The 22622-nt window shown below is 34.2% G+C and overlaps 1 protein-coding gene across 1 annotated transcript in view; it reads left to right on the forward strand.

The window, feature by feature from the left end:
- The window catches only part of PKHD1L1 (PKHD1 like 1), a 147041-nt gene that overhangs the window by 25739 nt on the left and 98680 nt on the right, over positions 1-22622 (forward strand). The window contains exons 16-29 of the mRNA XM_039254390.1: positions 689-832; positions 2318-2475; positions 3428-3541; positions 5218-5367; positions 6377-6501; positions 9318-9481; positions 10678-10850; positions 12748-12895; positions 13396-13550; positions 15368-15490; positions 16444-16549; positions 19263-19373; positions 20906-21070; positions 22069-22190. Coding sequence (XP_039110321.1) covers positions 689-832; positions 2318-2475; positions 3428-3541; positions 5218-5367; positions 6377-6501; positions 9318-9481; positions 10678-10850; positions 12748-12895; positions 13396-13550; positions 15368-15490; positions 16444-16549; positions 19263-19373; positions 20906-21070; positions 22069-22190 — 1958 coding nt within the window. The remainder of the gene's footprint in view (positions 1-688; positions 833-2317; positions 2476-3427; positions 3542-5217; positions 5368-6376; positions 6502-9317; positions 9482-10677; positions 10851-12747; positions 12896-13395; positions 13551-15367; positions 15491-16443; positions 16550-19262; positions 19374-20905; positions 21071-22068; positions 22191-22622) is intronic.

Here is a 22622-nt window from a genome sequence, read left to right on the forward strand (position 1 = left end):
CCTTTAGACTGGGATAAAGAATGGCATCAGTAAAAACAACTTCCTGGTATATACTATCATTTTCTTTTATAAGGATCACAATAAATGTATATCTAAGTGCACAGAAGGATTTTATGTATCTGGGACTCACAGGGATAAGTTAAGATAACAAGAATTAAATTCATTATCACAGAGAAGTAAATATTTCTTCCAACTTCTCAAAAAAAAAGTATGAGACACTAATTTATCTGTTAACAGAAACATTGCATCTCTATATTTTATAATAGACCTGAAAATATAATTTTTCTATTTCTGCTGTTTCAATAAGTAAATATTAATGGGTAATTAATGTTTTCCAGATACAATGCTTATTACTATGGGACTATAAAAACAATAAAATATGATCCTGATCTTCAGGAAATCACAATCCAACGAAGTGGTCACTGTTATGAACTCAAATTACCTTCAAAACACAATTTTATTAAGTGATAACATATGATACAGACTACTTTAAAAAATTCAAATATAAAACATCAGTGCGGGCTGTGGTAGTGCAGAAAGATTTCAACTCATTTTTTTTCTTTTAATTAAAACCCCTAATCATTTGCCTTTCTTCTCTTTTCTTTTTTTCTTTTCTTTTCTTTTTTCTTTTCTTTTTTCGTTCTTTTCTTGCTTTATTTCTTTTTCTTTCTTTTTTTTTTAATTCAAGTCTTGATACCTGGTGATGCTTCTGACTTCATACTTCAATCAGCTTTAAATGACCTCTGGTCTATAAAACCGGATACAGTTCAAGTAATAAGAACACAAAAGTCCCAAAGCTATGTTTACATGGTAACATTTATATCAACTAGAGGTAAGCATGTATTTCATTTTGTACTTCTGTAAAGTTGTCTCTAGGAAACAAATTTATACCCTCTACAACTCCACTGAACAAAGTAAAACGACAGAGAAAAAGAAGTGGATTCATAGCCTTGATCACATTTAGGAGAAATAGAAAATATGGTTAATTTTTTTCTATTGTAATTAAAATTTCAGTCCTGTTTCAAGGAATGTAAAGCTTCAGCACATGAGAAATCTACTTTATATACCATAAATGCACCATCTTTATAATAGGCTATTTCATTTTAGCAAAAATAGCAACGACATGAATTCTGGAAATAAAGATTAAGTAGTTAGTATGCCTCAGAGACATTAGTCTGGCCAGATCTTGCATGATGAAGGATTCTACGGTCAAATCCTCATGGGAAACTGCATACCCCAACTTGCCTTTGAAGATTGACAGAACTTATTAGAATATTAAAATCTCTGAGAATTCCTACAGTGAAAAAACAAACATATAAAAACAATAACTGAAAGAAAACATTTCACCTGTGTTTAATACAGCATTTTCCAAAATTATTTGACCTCTCTATTCTTTTCAAGTTATTGCCATTAACTTCCTATTAATGTTTTGCATTTTCAAGTCTTAAAGCCACATTTAACAACCAAATTTAGTACTTGGGCTGTCTAGCTCAAAAATAGGTCCCTGAATATATATTGGGCAATCATTATTTTCCAATTCATTGTTTATGTCTCATTTTATAAAATTGTTAATTTGCTTTTGGATGGAGGGCAAAGAATTTCATTTAGCATGAATGAAATTCTAAAAATTTCCCAAAGGTTAGACTGTGAAAATTCTATATAAATGAAGGTATGATGATCCTTGTTCTCCCAGGAATATATCTATATTTCAGAGAGAAATTTTACAGCTTTAGCAGCAACCTTAAGAAATATAGTACCAAAATCATAAGTACCAAATCAAATTCTAGGACTTTACTCAGAGGTCAGTGGGATTCTGCTGGTGAAGCATCTTCCCAAAGCTGAGATAAATCTGAGGATAAGCCCTTATTTCTTTTAAAGTGAGATTGTACTAACAGGCCTCACAGGCCTGTACTGTTTCCTGGAAGTTAGTTTTGTACTGTATTCATGTTTAAAGAAAACAACAATAACCCAACCTAGCCCTTTATACTATAATGGTACTGGAACAAAACTAAAAGAAGTTTTGGAATATCTCACTGACCATTGATCTTTACTTCATGGTCCTGATACCTCCTTTTGTTTATCTCATAATCCTTTCCTTTAAGCCATGGATATTGAACCTTAAATGAATAGCACTTTGTCTGCTGTTTTGCTCTTTCTGCTGTGGCTAAATCTTTAGCTCAAATTCAAGGATCCACATCTTTCCCATTCATCACTCCCACCTTTTATTTTGGTGATAATACAACTAAATAAAACTAATTTTGTTATTTATGGATATGTTGGTATTTTATCAAGTAACATATTTGGTACTTCATCACAGGAGACTTTGATCTGCTTGGTTATGAAATGATTGAAGGGAACAATGTCACCCTGGATATTACAGAACAAATTAAAGGAAAACCCAGTTTGGACACATTCACACTGAACTGGGATGGAATCACTTCAAAGCCTCTGACCCCATGGTCATCAGAAGCTGAAGTATGGTCTTAGTTAATTTCTTAAATATAAAGCTATTTAAACATCACCTTTCTAGTAAAACAAAACAAAACAGATCAGAACAAAACAATACAAACCCCACACTTTAAGGAGTAGTAATACACTCTTTTACTTGGCATGGTGGGTTGGAGCCAACCTGTAAGAGAGTAGAGAACAGAGGAAATACCACAGAGACAGAGGGGATGCAAGGGGGGGTTCTTAGATCTGTGCCAACAGGATCCAGTGTAGCTCTGTATGGGGCAGCTGTTTTTGTAGAAAGAATGTTTCCTTGGGACTTACTGAATTTTGACAACTGTCTACACAATGAGTTTAAGTTAATATTTGTTTGATGATTAAAGATCTTACTTTATCTCATTAATTCTGAATGCTAATTATATCTGTGCTTTGCCAGAGAAGTAGATGTGGAAATTACAGGAAAACTTGTGAATAAATGTATACCAATTCCTGTATAGTCTAAGATCATTTATTATTTTTAAAATAATCATCAGTGCAGTCTTATAGTATCTGAAAATCTTCTTTTGAAAAACAGAATGCATTAAAGTGTATAGTTTTTTTCTGGATAATATTGAGCTAATGGGGAAAACTCTTCGGTTGGAACCTGTTTAATGGGGTGCTAATTCATTTAGATTTGCCTCATTGCCTTCTTTAAAAAAAACTACTAAACAAATGTGTCTACCTTACCTAACAACAATGTAAGCTAATATTACCCAATTGGATGTAATTGTTGTGATTCTAAAATAAAACTCTTGAAAAAGTCACTAGACACTAAAATTACTACATATTAACTTTTAGGAAATGATCTCATAACGATGGCTGAAGTATGGGGATTTTGCAAATGTTCTATTATAACTAATTAGTGAAATGAGTAGTAATATTATGAATGCTCTAACTCTTCATGATAACGAAGTTACTAAAGCTCATATTTTTAATTTAGTTTCAGGCAGCCGTGGAAGAAATGGTGACTGCCAAGTGTTCACTGCAAATTGCAGATTTTGAAGAAGGATTTGTTGTGAAATACTTTAGAGATTATGAGGCTGATTTTAACCTGGTATGGAATGTTAAATGAACAGTGAAACTGATCGAATAAGAATTTGTATCAATGCTTGGAATTTTGTAATTCTCTTTGTACTAATGCTAATTCTATTGTCAAATTGCAAAAATAATTTTGTTACACATTTATTGGTAAGGTCTGTTTTAAGCATCTCCTTGCATTGTAATGTGATTCATTTGTGAAATTCACCACAAATGAATTTTCTTGATTAAGAGAAAGTAAGGAAGATGGACAATATAAGATTTTAGGGTGTTTTGTTTGTTTTCTTTACTTGGACGCAGAGTATATCCTGTTTCCTCATTGGCTTCTGAGCTTATAATTTGTAGGGCTTTCCTTGCTTTTAGAGCTTACCCTCTGGCCAATTAGTATAATGCCTAGTCATTATTTCTTTCTTTGGTGAGGTATAAGGATTTTTCTTTGATGTACAGCAAAGAAAATTTCAAAATACTCTCATCTTCCTAATTTTTATTTTGAAAATTCAAGGAAGTCAGATAGTCACCATTTCCAAGTTAATTCCATAAGAATAAGGAATATATAGGCTACTTATTTGGTTTAGGTCAATAACCTAGAAATAAATATGAATCCTTAAAAATATATATCACATGATGCTTTAAATCAGCATATTTATTAGTGAAAAAAAGGGAAAATATTTCCATTTAATGGGCTCTTGTTTCAAATTAATTTAATAAATATATGTCTACTTGGATTCTATCCTGAATGTAGTGCTAGCAGCCTCGGAATTGCACAGTAATTTACACTCTGCTCCTTCATCCTTTATTTCCCATCATCATCATGGCACACATTCATTGCTCTCTCTTACTTTGATTATTTGCATTTTCCAGCACCATTTTCTCATATCCCTGCTGCTTTGCACTTATTTTGCCCTCTCTGAAGCCCCTTAGTCTGCCTTTCCCTTGAAATAACCCTTGTTTATCTTTAGAGACAACTCATGCTGTGCTTCCTCTGAGTTATCTTTCTTGATGTTTTATACATGAGTTAGAGGCCTCTCTTCAACCTCACTATTATAATCCTTAGTTTCTTTGTCCCAAACTTCATAGGATAGGGAATATCCATATGGGGATAGAGTTCGTCACTGCTCAAACCTTGAAGATTAAACAGAAAACAAATTAACAAACAAAACTTGGCACATAGTGAACACTGAATAAGTATTAGTGGAGGGGTGCCAGAGAGGCTCAGTTGGTTGATTGTCCAACTTCTAGTCAGGTCATGATCGCGTGAGTTTGTGAGTTTGAGCCCCACAATGGGCTCTCTGCTGTCAGCACAGAGCCCACTTCAGATCCTCTGTCCCCACCTCTCTCTCTGTGCCTCACTCACTCTCTCTGTCTCTCCCAAACTAAATGAGCTTTAAAAAATTATTAAAAAAATATTTGTGGAAAGAATTAATAAATATCCTTAAGAGTGCATGATATAAGGAGAAAGATAAGGTTTAGGAAATAGCCAAATACAGGTACAAGGGATTAGATGATTATAGAGCTAAAGGAGTGATATAGGATAAGAGCATTAGACTTTAAAAGAAGAGAGACTATTTCATGTTAAAGTGGTGTGGGAAGCAAGGGATCCAAGTTGGAACTTGAACGAATTGCGTGCAGATGTGGGGGAATAAAGCAGGACAATAAATCATGTTTTCATTTGAAATATTACTGTTTCTGTAGGAACATATTAACAGAGGGCAGAAGACAGCGGAAACTGATGCTTACTGTGGTCGTTATTCCCTGAAAAACCCAGCTGTTCTTTTTGACTCCACAGATGTTAAACCAAACAGACTACCATATGGAGACATTTTATTATTTCCTTATAATCAGGTGAACTCAACAAAATGATATGCTAATTTAATCTGTAAAATACCTTGGTAATAAAATTTCCTGAAATTTAAGACAGGGAAAACTGCCTGTCATGTGAAATCATGTCACATTAGACAGGTACTGTGGTTCGTATTCTGGGGGCTTGCGATTTCCTCTTCTGTTGGTTTTCAAAAAAAAAAAAATTTTTTTAAATACGTAGTTTCATGCACATGTATTCTGCTTTATCTTATTATTTCAGAGAAAATTATTTGCATATACATTTAAATAAAACAATTAAAAATGCATAATCTCCTCAATATTCCTTTGTTTATTGAGAAGAACAAAAATGGATAGGCATCGTAGAATGGTTTGGGGTCTCTAGTCAAGGAAAAGTGAAGGGAAATCATGAGCAGAGATGGTAGTTTTAGGATAGGTATTTGAGATTAGCAATCATAGGCGTATCTACCCTTTCTCTAGTTTTAAAAGTCCCTCAAATGGTGGTACACATTCTCAAGTTCTAAATTCTAAATATATTTGGTATGTTTAAGATGTTGTAGACCATTAAGATTGATATTTAACTTTTACAGTGACATTCATTTCTACTTCTAAAGGCTCAGCTGCATTTACATCCCAATTAATCTACTTGAGTGTTTATCTCCTCTTTGTGATGGGTTTTTACATCTGCTGTAGAGTTCACTTGGAGCTGGATTTAAATTTTCCATTGCTACATGACTAGAGGGAATGAATTCTTTTGATTTTTTAAGGAAACCATATCTAAGAAAACAATAAGAAATTAATCATTAATTGTAAGGTCACTTCAATTCCACTTCCTCTTCTAGGAAATCTTTCTCAATTCTTCTGTACCTAACTGGCTGAAATTAATTATTACTGTCTCTGTGTGCTGAAATATTTTGTATGGAAAATTATCAATAATGATTTATTGGATTAGGTTGAGTTAACTTGAATTGCTATGCAACAACTTAAAGCTAAGATATTATTACTGATTTCATTTTTTTAATTTTCTGTGTAGTTATGTTTAGCATACAAAGGATTCCTGGCAAATCAGATTGCTCTAAAATTCCAATACCAAGACAGAAGCAAGATTACTAGAAGCAACGATATACAATTTACATATAACTTTACTAAGGGAAACAAGTAAGTTACACTCTGAATGTAAAACCTAAGTTATAGTATATAAGCTGAACATAGAACAAACCCAATTTTGTTACTTTTTAACTTTTTTTTTTGCTTTTTGTTAGTTTGGGTTTTTTTTTTTTTTTTAATTTTGTTTTTGAAACAGTGTGTTGGCAGGGAAAAGCAAAGGGAAAGAGGAGGAGGGGGGATCTTAAGCAGGCTCCACACACAGCATGGAGCCTGATGTAGGGCTCTATCTCACAACTGTGAGATTCTGTCCTGAGCCAAGCTCAAGATTTGGACCCTTAACCGATTGAGCCACACAGGTACCCCATGTTTTGTTACTTTTTGACAACCCTGTGCACCATACCCTCTACATTAGCATCCTAATGAATAGTTGAGCCAAAAATAAATCGATAAGATGATGAAAATAAGAACTATTCTAGTGTTATCATCACCCATGACCATTTAAAAGACAAAACAATGGTAAACCTTATAATTTAAATTATGTCTTATTAAATCTAATAATGTTCCCACTTACTGAAGGAAAATAGAAAGAGACTGCTTTATCACAATATTGTCATTAAACTTTGGTCACTGAAAACAAGGTGCTTCCTGGGTATGAGCAGAGCTAGTAAAATATTTCCATGAATATTCCAAAATTAAGGGAGAAGAGACACTTTTTAATGCTTGGTTTGCCAAAAGTTAGACACATAGAAATGCAAGCAGAATGTAAGGGAAGAAGGTAGATGAGCCTAAGAAAACTATCTAATGACTATAAGTGCCATGCCCTCAAGCACAAGTTAGTTCTGCAAAATTATGTTTTGGTTTTTATTATTATATCTACTGAAATTTATGCCAATCCACTTTTTTATTTCCACAGAGAGCACACACACAAATTTCACACACAGTAGAGTCATAATGAAGACACATACATGCATATATATACACTTTTTTTTATTTTAAAAAGTATTCTCCAGGTACATTTTGCTACAAACAGTCTCTGCATGCCTCAATTGAACAGATTAGATTCACAATTTTAGTTTTGGTGAGTGCCACCTGCATGCATTTGACTCCTTCACTGTGGCAGGATTTTGGAACATTTTACAGATCTCAGTTCTTTCATATTAGTCAAACCATCATTTACCATATTGCTAAATAGGTCTTTCCTCTTACCTCCAATTTATCTGCTGTGAGGTAATTTGAAGATGCATTATATTTGATAGGACTGATGGGCTTCCTTTGCCCTAAATGCTACAAGATCTTTAAACAAGAATATTATGATTTTTAAAGGAATAGGATTCACTGGTTAAAATTATTGCTAATCAAAGCAAAGTAAACTCCCCTGCTCCTATTGCACATTTCTAGATCTGCTTTTATTTAAATTAGGTAGGCCACCAACATCAAATAGATGTGTTAAATTATTTTTAGTACAATGTTAGTGTAGAAGTGTCATTTCCCCCCAATAATTATTGTATAACCTTTCCAAAACAGCGATGTTTGTAACTATAAATCAGGTTTCAAAATCTGAAAAGTGAAATATGATTTTCTTTTAGAAAACACTATTATCTAGGGGACCTACATGGCTCAGTCGGTTAAACATCCAACTTTAGCTCATGTAATGATCTCTCATGGTTTGTGAATTCAAGCCCTGCGTCAGGCTCTGTGCTGACTGCTCAGAGCCTGGAGCCTGCTTTGGATTCTTTGTCTTCCTCTCTCTGCCACTCTCCCACTCATGCTCTAACTCTCAAAAATAAATAAACATTAAAAAATTATTTTAAAAACACACTATAATCTGACCACAAAGGCAGTGTTCTGTTCACTTTAAGTTTTAATATCATTTGTAGTCTCTTTTTCTCTGATAAAGGGTCCTGTTTAGTATACTAAATTTTCTAAGTAGTAGGTTCTTTTTTTTTTTTTTCCTAAGTAGTAGTTTCTTAAACTTCAGAATTATATAATTAGGGTAGAATTCTACTGAGACCCTAAATACTTTTGTCATATTTATTTAAAGAGTACTTTTATCTTGCTATAGTTCTGCACATAATTTTCTAAAAATGATATGAAGTTTAACCTAAGGTTTGATGCACTGATGTGGATCCCATGATGAGTTTGTAAACCATGAAGGAAATTGGAATAGAAGGTGCTCAAACTAGTCAGTTAATAACTACAGTAGTGGCTAATATAAAGAAACATTATTGTTAAATTGTATTTAGTTATTTTGATGGCGATATTTTTCTCTTTGTTGCAAACTCTCATGGCTGAATTGCTTAACTGTAATTCATGGAATTCCAATGCAATTAATATTAAGTACAAAAATCTGAATCTAAATTAAACATTTATGAGGTACTGTACTATAAATCAATTAGCACTTTTATCAGTAGATAATGCAACTCTAGTGAGCTCTTTGAGAGTAATAACAAGTTCCAGTTTTGCTTCTTGGTACTGAACTGAATTTACCATTCTATCCCTGACACTGACATTTTTTACTAAAATAGTTTACTCCATTCTTGTGTCTTGTTTTTCTTTATATGTTCTACACCAAGATGTGTACTCCTTACCTATTGCTACAGAATATTTCACGTTCGTATGGCTATTGCCAAGGCTACAAATAAAAGAAAACCTATATATACAACATTAAGTCTTTTGCTACCAGTTTAAATTTCTGTCTGCTGTTTCTTGTTATGGCTGCACTTCTGTGCTAATAAAGTGTGTTTGATGGTCTTCTTGTGGGAAAAAAACACTTTTACTCTTTAAGATTTTAGTGCTTTTTAGTGTGTATTGGTTTACATTAAACATTACAACTGACCTTTACACCTAATTAATCAACCATATTTCAGCTGGACCTATACTTGCATAGACCTTCTGGACCTCATACAAACCAAATACACTGGGACAAATTTTTCTCTTCAGAGGATTGGTTTACAGAAGGCATCAGAATCACAGGTTTTCTATGTGGACACAGTATACATTGGACAGACATCTACAGTCTCTGCGTGGGATGGTATGTTGTATCATTTCATATTGATTCAAACCATCTAAATCTGTTTTGTAGTAAAATATTACCATGGAAATTCTTTGTATTCTTTAATTAACATGGAAACATTAATCTCTAAATATTTGAGTCATTCTTTTATCTGAATATTATTATTTAAATCATATTATTTTTTTATTCTAAGGATAAATGTACGCTTAATGAAAACTTTGCCATTATTGCAAGAATTAGTCTTTATAGTCCTGAGTTCTGTTTACAGATATGTAAACTGTGGCAAACATTTTCATTTTGCTTTGTTTGATTTTTGAGAAACTAACTATAAACATATCTGTTCCTAAAAGGCAACAATTGACATTGGCATCTCTTTGGTAGGATTAAACTGAATAATTCCATGGACATAATGGTGATAATTAATAATACTGTAAATGAAAACTTTTTTCTAGTAGTCTAAGCATTGTTTTTATAGTCATGTCAGACTCAGATATATGAGCTGTGATAATAAAATATTTACAACTCAACCGTGATCTTTTAAAAAATTATCCTAATTTTGAATAGTCACCTTAAAAAGTGACTACTCCCATTTTTCCGAGGAATTTTAAAATCCCTTCCTTTGGAACTGTTTTCAAGTGCAAGGTCATGAGTCAGCTGGTAAAAATTAAATGTACTACTTTAGAGTCACTTCTTTTGAATCTGCTCTCACCAAAACTTACATTTTGATTGGTGGAGCACATATGTAAGACAGCTCACTTCTGCTCAGATAGATGTTGTAGTTCAATAGGTGGCATGCATTTAGCACCTACCAGGTGCCAGACACTGTACTGGCTACTAAAGAAATTGCTGTGAACAGGACAGCCCGAGTCCTGTCCTCTGGGAGTTCACAACTTAGTGAGCACCACATCCAGGAACCTAGGACAGAGCAGAGCTAACAAGCCCACAGAAGGCTACATGAAACCTAGGGTTTGGTGGCTTTTAAATATTTTCTTTTACCTCATGAAGCTCATATGTCAACAGACTTTAATGCTTTTCTTTATATTCTAGAAGTAAAAGTTTGCCAAGCTCCAAAAACTGCTTGTCTTAAGATCTTCTTTCTAAAATTTGATTCTAAGCAGCTGTTCCTGTTCCATGACATAAATATTATTTGATGATTTTCTTTGAAGCAGCAGAAGCTATGCAATTTTATTTTCCATTTATTCTATGTTCTTTAGAAATGCCAAAGAGAAGACTTCCAGCATTAGCAAATAAAGGGATATTTTTAAAGCACTTTCAGGTGAATCAGACCAAAATTAATGGATCAAGCATTACCAACCAATATTCTATCTCCATGACTGCATATAATTGTGGTTATAATATACCCATGATGGCTGTGAGCTTTGCACAGGTAAGCCCAGAATTTTATAAGTTACTGTTTTCAATTTATGGGAAATTTGCTTTGATCTAATAATCTTTCTGTTTAATTTTTACAAATGGCTGATATTCAGATGGAATATCTTTTAATAGGATAAGAATTATTTTAAGGATAAATGATGAATTAGAGTCTTCTTGAACTTGAGCATGAAAATTCACTTTAAGCATTAAAAAAATTTTCATGAAATGTATCTGTGGGAAAAATCAAGGGGAAAGATTCTTAAGAAAGGGATTTAAGTAGAATTTTCTCTGTTAACTGAAAAGGAAATGCTGTGGGCTCTTTCAATAAAAGTTTTGAACAGACATTGCTGAAAGAAAATTTGAGATTCTGCAATATGTTTTTAAATAGTTTCTGTTAGAAACACCATTTTTTTGCTTGCATCAAAATTGGTATTGGGAGGAAAAATATAGTTTTCCAAAGTTCCGAAAGGATCTGAATAATTTTTGTACTGCTTGAATTATTTATAATAAGATCAGTATTAAATACTATAAATATAAGTATTTTTCAATTTAGTGTTCTTCAAAACTATACAATGAGTTAATATAATTTTCCACAGTGAATCAAAAACAAGTATAATAAGCTCTAGATTGGGGTTAAATGATAATTAAATATTGCTCTGAGAATCTCAGTGTGTTTTGCTTAATGATAATCTGATTCTGTGATTAAAAATATTAGAAAACTCTTAAGTATTCCACAAAATTTGTTTTAACCCATGCTGGTGCAATGTTGGAATCTTAGCGTCTTCAAGATGAATGTCTTGTGAATAAATATGGTTCAATTGTTTATTCTTACCTAGATAACAGAAGGCAGTAACTAACTCAGGGCTTTGTGTTGTCAAAGGATCTGTGACATCAGCTCCCAGTTTTCAGTTTTCATTATAATTAGTAATTGTATCCTCTAGCTTTGGTTATTCACTCAAAGTTAAATTAAGGTATTTGGGACATATGTGACCTTTTAAAAAAAAAATCCGGTGAAAGATACACGCAGTAATGTGCACATCTGTTAAATGTTAATCATATCAATAAATAATATAGTATGTGCTCTTTTGTGTCTAGCTCCTTCTATTTGATATTATGAGATTTATATGTTGCTTGTAGCTGTGGTTCATTCTTTGTCATTGTTTTACTGTATTCCATGGTGTGAATATACCACCATTTAACCATCCTATTGATGGGCTTTTGTCTTATTTCCAGTTTGGGACTATTATGAATAAAGGTGCTATGAACATATGTCTTTCGGCAATTCTGTTTACTTCTTTCTGTGGGCAGTGAGGCTTATAGTTTTAAATTCCACAAGATTCACAGACAACCATGAGGGTTCACTAGTACAGTTACAGTTTATGGATTTTTATAGCATGAGTCACTTTTGTCGATTGATTGGCACTCAACACGAGGCAGGTTTTTCCCGAGTCTGGATCAGAATCTGTGCTGATTACATACTTCCATGTATTGTTAGGTTTCTAGTCCCCATGTGTTATTTTCTCCAAAGAGATTTTTAGTTTTTTGATAGCAAAGACTTCATCTTCATGTTTCTTTGCCTCCCCACAGTGATTAGCACTGTACTTTGAATGGGACGCCTGTTCAGTAAATATTTGTTCGTTGAGTGATGGAGGGTATACTCTGAATTAATGAGGTATTACTGTGGTTCCAGCTGATTGCTGCACAGATGACTGAGTTGACTTTGGCCTCATTATTGCAGTTATGTAGGTATGGCCTGTGTTGATTTTTGTGACTCTCTGTAATGTTCTGAAGAATCCTAAATACCTGCAGCTCATTTATGTCATGTCACAGGATTGTACGGTGGTGAAATAGAAATCATGTTAGCCATTGTTATGTGTAATCATTTTATCAATATTTATTTTGGAAATTAGATAATCACAAATGAGACGGAGAATGAGTCTGTTTACAGAGGAAATAATTGGCCCGGGGAGTCAAAGATTCGTATTCAGAGAATTCAAGCCGCGTCTCCACCTCTAAGTGGCACCTTTGACATTCAAGCTTATGGACACGTTCTCAAAGGTATATGACAAAAGTTCAATCAGTTGGACCGTGCCAATCTAGACAGCTATAATAAAAATTTTAGTGTATTTCTTTCTAATACCATTTCTGTATATAATTTATATCATTAAGATTATGTTAGTGACATAAAGCTAAATTATCCAGAACAAATTATATTTTCACTTTTTCTTTATCATCTCACCAGATATACCAGGTTATAATTCCAAAAGTTTTTCTTTTATATCCCTGGTTTATAGATTATCTATAAAGTTAAGCGGTATTAAAAAATAAAAGTATTTGAGCCAAGGCTATCATCTGAGGTATATTACTCATGTAGTTTTTGCTTCCAAGAGATTCATAAATTCTTGGCATAAATAAGATAGAAATTTTATTTTGACTATATTGGAAAAGGACAGTTGGCTTACAAGGGATAATATGTAACACATTTCATGGCTTTTAAGGGTGAAATTGGTTTGTGAATTTTTGACCCCTGCTATTTGCTGTCCCTCGGTTGAGTGCAGGCCTTCCCGCCAGTGCGTCGGCTGCAGATTTACAGTTTGCTCTCCAGAGTGTGGAAGAGGTGGGACAAGTCACAGTAACACGGGAGGGAACGTGTGCTGGATACTCCTGGACCGTCCAGTGGAGAAGTGCACCTGGAAAGCAGAATCTTCTACAGGTTCCCTCCTCTGGCTTGGCTTTTGTTTTCTTCTCTGTGTCACCGGCATATTTGCACCCTGCCTCATTTTTTGAAAGAATTGGAGACTGTCTATATTTTAAAAATGCAAGCTATAGACTAAACATTAAGAAAAAGAAATTGAGGAGCAGAAAATTGTTCTAAGTTCATCCGATGTTCTCTTTCATGAAGAGCTGCTGTTGGTACTTTATTTGCAGTCCCGTCGGAAAGAGTCCAGGAATACGTGGTAGAAGACCCTAGATACGGGCGGGCAGGAGGATCCCAGGCAGGGCTTATAGGTTACCCTGTGTACCCCCAGATTGAGTTCCTGAGTCAAACTGTTACCTAATTACCTTTGCTGAGAGTGTGAAGGAGGCAGAGGAGAGGAATTGGACCCAGAGTATGTGAAGGAGAGGAGTCTAGCGGAGTCTGGGGGCTCAGGTTGTCAAACATTAAAAAGACGATGCTTTCAAGTAATGGTAAGAGTGTGAGGAAATGGTCTCTCTCATGCACCGTTGGTGAGGAAGTTGATTAGTACGATCCTTTTAGGGGATTATTTAGTAAAATCTGAATATAGATCCCTTATGATTTAGCAACCTCAGCTATATAACTCTCTCTATATATAGAAATATATAAATTTCTGTATAAGAACTGAAATAAGAACACAAATATGAAATGATGTAGGCACAAAAGTAGTCACTGTGATAGTATTTGTAATGGTAAAAACCTAGCAACCTATCCCCCATCAAGAGAAGAGAACGTTGTTAAAATGACACAACCTTAGCATAAATAGCATGCAGCCATATATAGTGTGGACCCACATATATTCACCCTGAAAGATGTCCATGACATAAGGTGGAATAAAATACAGAAATCTACTTATAGGACTATTTTGAGAGAAGAAGAAAAAAAGAAGAGAGAGGAGAAAGAGGAGACCAAAAAAACCCCCCCATACATAAATGTAACATATAATGTTCCATACGTAGACTAGGGATGTTTAGAATAGTAACAGTCATAAAGATATGAAGGTTATTTAAGAAAACACATGGTCCCAAACCAGAATTAGCAGATTCTGTAGCTGAGCGGCTCTAGTGACTAGTCTTCCTCTTGCTGTCTCTGATGATGTCTGTGCATTTACCCCCTTGTCTCTTTTCTGACCAGTCCTTCCATAGTTGCTCATCATTTCTATTTCTCATCACCATTTCAGCCCACACAGGGCCCAGCATGGAGACTCCTGTCTCTTTGCTAGCTGCTGTATATATGAGAAGGCTACCATATTGGCAGAGGGATTTTGGAATGACCAAATTGTACATTTTTATTTGACTTCATTTTTATCATTGGCAAAAAATATAATTCCACAAATGGATGAGAGACCAGGATAGTCAGGGGTGAAAAATGCGGAAGGGGAAAAGTTGACTCTCAGGTGGAAAGAAAAATAAATCATTCAACCTTTCAACAATCATTTATCAGAATGGTCATATTCAGGAAAAGCATACAACATTTTGAGAAAATAAAATTTGGAAAATTGATTTTCCTTAGACATGCTTTATTCTAAATATTCAGGTTGATTTTAATCTTTCAGTTCAACTTGTAATTAATGCAGTATATGATCATGCAATCATGTTAGCCCTTTTTTGAGGGGGGTAGATTATGCTCACTTTTGAAGAGGCTGCCTTTTCAAAAAATGTGACCAAACTGCTTTTTTGAATGAGTTTTTTCATCTTTGACTTTTATTCATTTTCAACCTTGCTTAATTAAAAAAATTAATGCAGTCATATTTATCATAACCTTTTTAGTAAAATAACTTTGTGTAAAAATAGATTAACGATTCCAATATTATTGGAGAAAAAGCTAATATGACAGTTACGAAGATAAAAGATGGTGGTTTATTCAGACAGCGCATACTTGGAGACCTACTTCGTACACCCAGCCAACAGCCACAGGTATTTCTGAAACTTTCCTCATGACTTGTCCCATAATTTTAAATATGTAACAAGTTTGTAATACATTAAATACATTGAAACAGCAGGGATAATCTGTATATTTTCATCTGAATATTTGTGTCGACAGTTCATTAAGTCAATAATATTATTATGACTTTTGGGGAAATTACCTTCCTTATGATAAAAGTGTGGATTTTTAAGCTTAACTATTGCCTGTTAGAATTTGAAAATATACTTTTTAATTTAATCTTTAGTTATTCTGTGAAGTAATTATTAATATTACTACTTTAACGATTAGGAAATTAATATGTAAAGAATTTAGGTGACTTTCGCAAGAGCATCCTTTTTTTCCTTCATAGCACTAATCACTGCTAGTGCATAATATGCATTTACTTTTTTTTCTTAATAACTATTTATTTATTTAGAAAGAAAGACTGAGAGAGACAGATTGAGAAGAGAAAGCACATGTGTGTGCGTACGAGCACAGGAGGGGCAGAGAAAGAGGGAGAGAGAATCCCAAGCATCTCTGTGCCGGCATCACAGAGCTCAATGCGAGGACTCCATTACACAAACCATGAGATCATGACCTGAGCTAAAATAAAAAGTCAGACACTTAGCTGACTGACTGAGCCACCCAGGCACCTTGAATTTACTTAAAAAAAAAAATTATAATGGAACTGTCTGACTGCCCCCCACTAGAATATAAACTGAGTGACAGCAGAGATGTTGTGTTTAATGTTGTCTTAATGCATTTTAACATTTACAACTGCATCTTTGCATGCTAGGCACGTTTGCTGAATGAACGGATGGTCAAAGACGAAAGAGTATAAATAGGATAAACTAATTTCTGAAAACAAACAAGCAAACAAATAGCATCATTTGTTTAAATCCGGTGCATATTCTTCTTAGCCATGCTACCACTATTCTTTGTCTCTGTGTTTCATTGTTTGAAGGTTGAGGTCTATGTCAACAGAATTCCAGCTAAATGTTCAGGTGACTGTGGGTTTACATGGGATTCCATGGCTACTCCAATAATACGGGCCATAAACCCATCTCAAGGTAATTTCCCACTTTTTAATTTGGAGTAGGGCGTGGAAGATGCTTAGCAAAAATGTAAACTAATAATGATTTTAAATATACTAGTTTCACTGCCTCAGGCACGCAGACATTGCTATGTAGCTTTACAGCATCTATCAGAAAGCTGTGGAGAGAGCATTAATTACTTATGTCTGAAAAACAAATCACACTTGAAGTTGGACTCACCAGTCTACTTCTCTAGTTTCACCATATTACAGTCAGTCTCTAAAATTTTACTCTGATGAGGCATTTTTGTGAAATTCTGCTTGCTAGGGTATTAACGGGAATCTTTCATCAGACGAGACCACTTCTAGGAGACTTAGTACTAAAAAGCTGATAATGAGACAGCTGCTGTTTAGTAAAAGAAAATAATTAGGTCCTAGACTTGAGAATTAGAGAAAAAACGTTGCCAAGAACTCAGTCTTGTACGACACATTGTACCATATCTTCATATTATATAATTACTTTTAAAAAAGTGATTACTTTTTGTGTCTGAACTCCTCAGTACTGAAGTAAACAGCAGGGACTAAGGATTGTAAGGAGTGGCTTTTCTTTTCAGTCAGAATGCTAAACTCAGACGGTATAATCAAAGATTTAATCTTGGTAGCTAGTAGGAAAATACATCTGCTAATTATATATCAGCAAAAAAAAAAGGAAGTTTAAAAAATAACATATCTTTGTGTTGAAAGAATATGTTCTTCAGACTTCTTTACAGTAATGATATTAGTTTGGGACAATTCATGTTACATGGGGTCAAAACAACAACTATAAAAATTTGATGAACTTTAATTTGATTGCAGTCCTTTGATATTTATATTTTTACATCTCTCCTTGTATTTCATAATGAATTTCCACTTTTATATGCACTTCCTGAAAAAAATTGTTTCTTACTCAAAATAATTAACATTCTAAATTGCTTTTTGCCATAAGTTGATAAATTTAAAAATAATGAAAAGATGAGTGTAAGTAATGTGATAAAAAAAACACCTGTATTCTCTTCATTTAAAATTAACGTTAACAGTTTGTCATATTTACTTCCAATTATAAATTTAAGCAAGAAAATATTTTATAGGAATAGCTAAAGTCCTCTTGAGACACAATCTCTGGTTCTGGTTCCTATAGATCTCCCCAGAGGCAGTCACAATAATTAATTTTGTGTGTATTCTTCCATGCCATTGTTAATACCTTTTGTGTATAACACACACACATAAGGTAATTTTGCCAGTTTTTTTAAGCTTGTGAAGGAGATATTAAAATGTAAATATTGGAGACACTACACTCTAAATATTATTTGCATCTGACTTTTGTCATTCAGTATTCCTTTTGAGAAATATGTATATGGTTTTATGCATATCTAATTCATTTAAAAATGCTTCATGAATATACCAATTTATTTTTGTCTCTGTTGATGGACATCTAGATTGTTTACAATTTTTTGTTTTTACCTACAATTATATTGAGCTTTGTGGTACAAATTCTCTGTTGTGTACATGTTAGAGCTTATTTATGGTATATGCCCAGAGTTAGAATTGCTGGATAATAATTCAGTATATGTGTGTTCAGTTTATTAGATGGTCAAATTTTCTCCCAAATGCCTGTATTTCCAGCATATGTGAGAGCACTGCATTTTCACATCCTTGTCAATACTTAGTATTATCAGCTTCCTAATTCTGGTCAATCTGATAGGTGAAAGAATTTATATCATCATTTTTTAAATTTATCTTTTCTCTGATGAGTGATGCCTGTAAGTATCTTGTTACTGGTTCTTGGACAATTAGAGTATTTCTTCTGCAAATTGCTTGTTAACATCCTTTTATTTATCAGATTGTCTTTTTCCTACTGACTTGTAGCTGTGTATTGCATATTCTGTTTCCCAATTCTCTAGCACATGTCTTTTCCCAGTATGTCACCTGCACATTGTTTTAGTATCTTGCTTATGGAAACAGTTAAATCGCTGATTTATTCCAATTTATTATCTTTTCCTTTATGGTTAACCATGGCTTTTTAATCTTATTTAAGAAACCCATCTGTACATAAAGTTAAGATGTTTGATTGTGTTTTCTTCTAAAACATAAGAGGTTTGCATTTTTCTTTCTTAGCTATTAAAATTCATGTGGAATCCTTGTTGTATGTGATGTTATATAAGTAGGGTGACCATGTAACTTATGGCCCAAATCTGGACGCTCTTAAGAGTGAATGGAAAAACAGTAAGAGTAAGATGCTGAGACACAGGGTGTACCCTGGGAATATCTCAGCCACTTGAGGATGCATATTACCTTAGACAGAGGAAGCTTATTTTATCACGGTTGGAAAGTGCCCACAACAAGTATTGTGCACTTCATCTTTTTCTCATGAATTTGTGATGGCAGTTCTGTCATACGGGAAGTTATCATATAGGGATGCCTACATGTCATAACAATAATTTTCCTTTCCATATGTCTTTCCATACTTCAGACAGATATGCTGCTGCTAATCTCTATCAACACAGATTTGAAATACAAAGTAGCATAGAGCAGTTCAATGGGAAAAAGTTTACCATTGTAAATATGTGTCTTTTTTCCCTATTTGTGGTCTATTGTGTATAGTGTTTAGAAATTAGGCTTATTTGTCTCTGCAAAACATTTGATTTTATAACAACAGATTCTGTGGGGTTTTTTTTCATTTTCATATTATTATTTAAATTGGTCATTTTCAGGATCTTTTGAAGAAAGCACCATTCTAACCATAGTAGGCTCTGGATTTTCCCACAGTTTGGCTGTATTGGTCTCAGTTGGACCAGTGGATTGCTCTCTTCTTTCTGTGGATGGTGGGTCCTTTGTAAAATTATTATTATTACATCTAATTGTTTTTCTCATTAGAGAAAGTAGGGTCAAAGAGCGGTATTACAATAGTCCTTCTATAGAGTACCTCTGGGGGCATGAAATTGGCAAATTTCCCTGGATAAATACATTATTTTTTAAATTTTTAAAATGTTTGTTTATTTTTGAGAGAGACAGAGTGCAAACAGAGGAAGGGCAGAGAGAGAGGGAGACACAGAGTCTGAAGCAGGCTCCAGTCTCTGAGCTGTCAGCACAGAGCCCAGCACGGGGCTCGAACCCATGAACTGCGAGATCTGACCTGAGCGAAAGTCGGATGCTTAACCAACTGAGCCACCCAGGTGCCCCAAATGCATTATCTTTTTAATCTGTGGTTATGACCACAAACTAATTCTTTCAGTGCCGGACAGTGTCTTTATCCCATAACTGTTAATTTTTGTTAGTTTTCCCTCATAAAGTGATTATATAAAAACTTTCCTTCTTGAGACGCCTGAACAGCTAAGTCAGTTGAACATCTGACTCTTGATTTTGTCTCAGGTCATGATCCCAGGGTCATGGGAGCCCCATGTTGGGCTCTGAGATGAGCCTGGAGCCTTCTTAAGATTTTCTCTCTCATTTTCAATCTCTCTCTGCCTCTGCCCCTCCCCCACTCACATGCACATGAGTGCACAAACTCAAATTAAGAAAAGGGGGGAAAAAAGGTTTTTTTGGTACATCTCTGGGACACAAAAGTATATAAGATGCCACTCTGGTATTCCATGGTCTCTTCTGTCCGTGCTTTGATAATGTCACATGATAATGCAGCAGAAGGACATGGCTATCTTCCCTGACTTCGAGTCTAACAAAATCTCTATCCCTTAACGTAGAATTTCAAGATTATTCATACTTTCTACTCTTAAAAAAGTGATTGTTTATTTCACTAAATATTGTCTTTCATAATCCTAGGTGTTTTCCTTAGTTTTAAAAGGATAGAATTATGTAAGCAAATGCATATTTCATATAATTTGTTTTTAATTCAGATACTCTAATGATTCTTGAGATCAAAGTCAATAATGCATCTGTATTATAAATGTGCATATATTGTTCTACATGAAGTGTGAAGAATATATTTTCATTTCATTTTTTGATCACCTTTCTTGATAAAACCTGATATTCTACTTAGTTTTGGACATACATAACATTTTGGACTAACAATTTTAGAATTATTGATATGAATGATTTTACAGATGAGGATTTTAAAATTACTATAACCACCCTCTCTTTTTTTGACCACAGCAGAAATCAGGAGCAAACTGTCCACTTTGCTTTTATTATTATTTCACTTACCATTTTACTAACAGTGTCTGATTCATAACATCAGGTAGTTTGTAAAGACTTTTGCCCTATTCATAGATGAGCAGTTTTCCTCAGATATATTTCTTGGGATATAAAAATGAAGGCTAGTATTTATATTCACAAACATAAACTTTCAGTAAACTTATAGAAACATTTGCTCTATCATGTTTTTCTTTTGTATCACAAGAAAATGAGATCAAGTGCCAGATTCTGAATGGAAGTGCTGGACATTTCCCAGTTGCTGTGTCCATAGCTGATGTTGGACTAGCACAGAACGTAGAGGGTGAGGTACTCTACTTCACTTATCAGAATCAGATCTCACACGTCTGGCCTACTTCTGGGAGCCTGGCAGGTAATAGTTACTTGTTCTAAACAAAGAAAATTATGTATATTTCCATCATTTCATTGTGCTGTTTCTAGAACAGGGTGGAGGGAAAGGAACCCAGAGCCCCCTCATATAGAACAAAAGAGACTCCCTATTGGAAAACACAGTGATTAAATGGCTGACTAATTCTTTTGTTTCTTATGAAGCACAAGTCAGGGTGACTGCTTATACTTACATCTTAGGTTATTGAATTAATATCATCAATTATTACGTGTTTCTATAACAAGCTCATCAGTTATGTCAAGATAAGATTTATTAGTTATTATTCTGCTTACCAGCTGCTCCATTTGTAACCACAGTCTCAGTGGAGCTACTTGACCCAGAAAAAGTTCCAGAAACAAATCGGGGAAAGGAAGCCTGACGCAGAAGATGAAAAAAAATAACACATTTTTCCTGTCCTGCTTCATTTCCTTTGCCTTTGTTTGTTTGACCATGCTTAGTTTGGGATTTTTGCCTTGGTCTTGATCCTTTGGGTGTGCTTTGTGTTTTTATTTTACTTTATTTTATTTTTATTTTGTTGGGATTCTTTTCTTAGTTTTCCTCTTACTTAGTGATAATAAAATTTGGGATTTGGTGAGAGTCTTCATTGACTTTAATCTCCTTGAGAGTCTTAATTCACTCTCAAACCACAAAATGGTTGAGCATATGGAACCAGCATAATTTCCCTTTAGGATGAAGAAGACACTGTAGAAAATAGATAGCAGTTGCTAGTAATGCCCCAAAGCAAATATGGGTTGCAAATCTGTTATTTCATTAAATCACTTAGCCTCATTTCCTGTATGGTTCCAGACTTGAGAGCTCAGGCTCTGGTATGTGGTGGTGATTATATACACCAAGTCTGGTCCTTGATCTATTTGACAACCCATCCACTGGATGATAAAAAATTCTTGAATGATGAGTTAGAATCTTGCCAAAGTTTCCTTTTGTTATTGTTGACCCATTGTTGTTGCCATTTCCCTATGAAGGTGGTGCTCTTCTGACTCTGTCTGGATTTGGCTTTAATGAAAATTCAAAGGTGTTAGTTGGAAATGAAACCTGCAGTGGGATTGAAAGGGATTTAAATAAGATAACCTGCAGAACACCGAAAGTAAGACGTCTGATTTCAGTTATTTTTTTTTTCTGAAAACTGATGAATTAAGGGACATCTCAGGAGAAGTTTAAACAAGTGACATATTTACCTAAGAACTGCAGCATTATAGTAATGTTCCTTCACAATTCTTTCTCTAGCATCTTTCTGCTAAGATCCAAATAGGAAGTATTATATCCACATTCTAGATACTTAACATTTAGAAAGACAACATAGAAATCAATACTAAACAATGTGTTCAATTTGAAATAATAAAAGTAGAAACAAAGTAGGGTTGCCTGGGTGGCTCAGTTGGTTAAGCGTCTGACTTCAGCTCAGGGTTCATGGGTTTGAGCCCTGTGTCAGGCTCTGTGCTGACAGCTCCGAGCATGGAGCCTGCTTTAGATTCTGTGTCTCCCTCTCTCCCGTCCTCCCCTGCTTGCTCTCTGTCTC

This window comes from Hyaena hyaena, unplaced genomic scaffold, assembly GCF_003009895.1.
Source record: "Hyaena hyaena isolate Hyena2069 unplaced genomic scaffold, ASM300989v1 scaffold_482, whole genome shotgun sequence".
In the NCBI taxonomy this organism is placed as follows: Eukaryota; Metazoa; Chordata; class Mammalia; order Carnivora; family Hyaenidae; genus Hyaena; species Hyaena hyaena.